General features: G+C 50.6%; 1 protein-coding gene and 1 pseudogene across 1 annotated transcript in view; both read left to right on the top strand.

Annotated features, from left to right (window-relative positions):
• Positions 1 to 469: 469 nt before the first annotated feature.
• LOC109320923 lies at positions 470 to 1018 on the top strand (annotated as a pseudogene).
• A 430-nt stretch (positions 1019 to 1448) lies between these two features.
• The window catches only part of LOC109320752 (ferritin light chain-like), a 9367-nt gene continuing 8752 nt past the window's right edge, over positions 1449 to 2063 (top strand). The window contains exon 1 of the mRNA XM_019551011.1: positions 1449 to 1460. Coding sequence (XP_019406556.1) covers positions 1449 to 1460 — 12 coding nt within the window. The remainder of the gene's footprint in view (positions 1461 to 2063) is intronic.

Raw genomic sequence — 2063 nt, 5'->3', positions numbered from 1 at the left:
TGCCTTTAATGAAGCCAAACCAATTTACATAAACTAAAGAGTAGGTCCAAATTCCACACCTGATCAAAATCTGTGTCCTGCTTCTTTTTGTGTTCAGCTATCTTCTTTCTTACTCCATCACTGTAAATGTGTGGAGCTTATTTTAAACATATTTTCAGATAGTGTCGAAAAATGTCCATTTGATAACAAGTTCAGGTGAGTCATAGCATATTGCAGTTAAAAGCTTCATATTCCCGTTGGTTTAAAAGCTTTCAGACTTGGGGAGGTGAAACAGAATCCAGGCTTGCTCAGAATGATGACAGCATTCTTGTTTGGCTCATGGTTGAAACAACGTTGAGGTGTGAAATCAAATCTGAATGCAAACACCAGGGCAGGGTTCAAGCCTGGTATGTAATTCAAATATTGCAAACCTTTATTAATAACTATCCATGTGTTAGTTAGTGCTTTGAGGAAAGAGGAAGATCTTTCTAAGCTCAAGATCCCCTCAGAAAATGCCAAGCTTTCAAGTTTTCGCTCATGTGAAAAAAATACCGAAAAATAATGAGAGCAATTCTTCTGTGGCAAAGCACAGACCACATAAGAATAAGAACAGAACTGCCATATACTGGGTCCATCCTGCCCAGTCTCCGACACTCTGCGGCCTGCATATATTTGACCACATCTGGCTGTAGCAAAGAGGACCAGGGGTTGGGAAAAGGAGGGACCAAGTGTTCCCTCCCACAAAGCTCTCCATAACAATATCCAGGGCATCACTAGGCCAGCCTGGCTCGCCATGGTGGCTTAAAGTGCATCTCTTGCCTCATCTATAAGGAAACCCAGGGGATGCTGAAGGTCTTTCTGGAGAATGTGATCCATGATGCTGTCACCTATACCAAGCACGCCAAGACTGTGACCACCATGGATGTAGTCAATGTGCTGAAGCACCAGGAGCACAGCTTGTACAGATTTGGTGGCTAAACGCTCAGTAGCAACGCCCCCCTCCCCCAATCACACAGTGGGAGAGAGTGGATGCTGAAAGGGAGAGTAAACAGAGTATGACCAGGGGTTTTCCTTTCACTTTTTCTCTCTTGCTTGCAGCCATCAGCATTTAACAGCTAGGAAGCTCTGATTCAGAGGCTGTGCCACTATCTCCTTTGCTTAATAGCTCCAGGCTGGGGACTGACTGGCTAAGCAGCAGCTCTGCAGAAAAGGACCTGGGGGCTAGTGTGGACAATATCCTGCGTATGAGCCAACAGTGTGCCCTTGTTTCCAAGACAGATAACAGCATGCTGGGCTGCATTGGTAGGAGTGTTGCCAGCAGATGGAGGGAAGTCATTATTCCCCTCTGTTCAGCGCTGGTGAGGCCACATTCGGAGTAAAGTGTGCAGTGTTGGGCACCCACAACAGAAAGGACACAGACAAATTGGAGTCCAAAGAAGGTAACAGAAAGGGTTCGGGGACAGGGGCACATGACTTCTGAGGTGAGGCTGAGAGATCTGGGCTTATTTAGCTTGAAGAAGAGAAGACTGAGGCGGGATTTAATAGCAGCCTACAACTACCTGAAGGGGGGTTCAAAGAGGATGCAGCTGGACTGTTCTCAGTGGTGGCAGATGACACAACAAGGAGCAACGGTCTCAAGTCGCAGCAAGACAGGTTTAGGTTGGATTTTAGGAGAATTTTTCTCACTAGAAGGGGACGAAAGCACTGGAGGAGGTTACCCAGAGAGAGGGTGGACTCTCCATCCCTGGGGGTTTTAAGACAAAGCCTTGGCTGGGACGCTGTAGGTGGGGCTGGTCCCGCTCGGAGCCGAGGGTAGCACTAGCTGCCCCGGAGGGCCCGGGTTTGCTGTCAATCTGTGCAGCACCTTTCCTCCAAAAAAAGTGCCCCAGGCCCTTGCGAAGGGGCCGGAGTGGCGCCTGGTGGCGAGGAGTCGCCGCTGGGCGCGGGGCCCTTCCCGCCTTCCTGGCAGTGCCTTCCCCATCCTGCCCCCTTCCTCGGCCCGCTCTGAGCGGAGCATGCCGGGCCGGGCCGGGCCGGGCCGGGCCGGTCCCCCCGCGGGCACTAATCCGCGCCGGGCAGGTCCG

This window comes from Crocodylus porosus, unplaced genomic scaffold (genome assembly GCF_001723895.1).
Source record: "Crocodylus porosus isolate Cpor-Errol unplaced genomic scaffold, CroPor_comp1, whole genome shotgun sequence".
NCBI lineage: Eukaryota > Metazoa > Chordata > Crocodylia > Crocodylidae > Crocodylus > Crocodylus porosus.
Note: the sequence above shows the minus strand (reverse complement) of the source record. Positions and strands in the feature narration are given on the sequence as shown.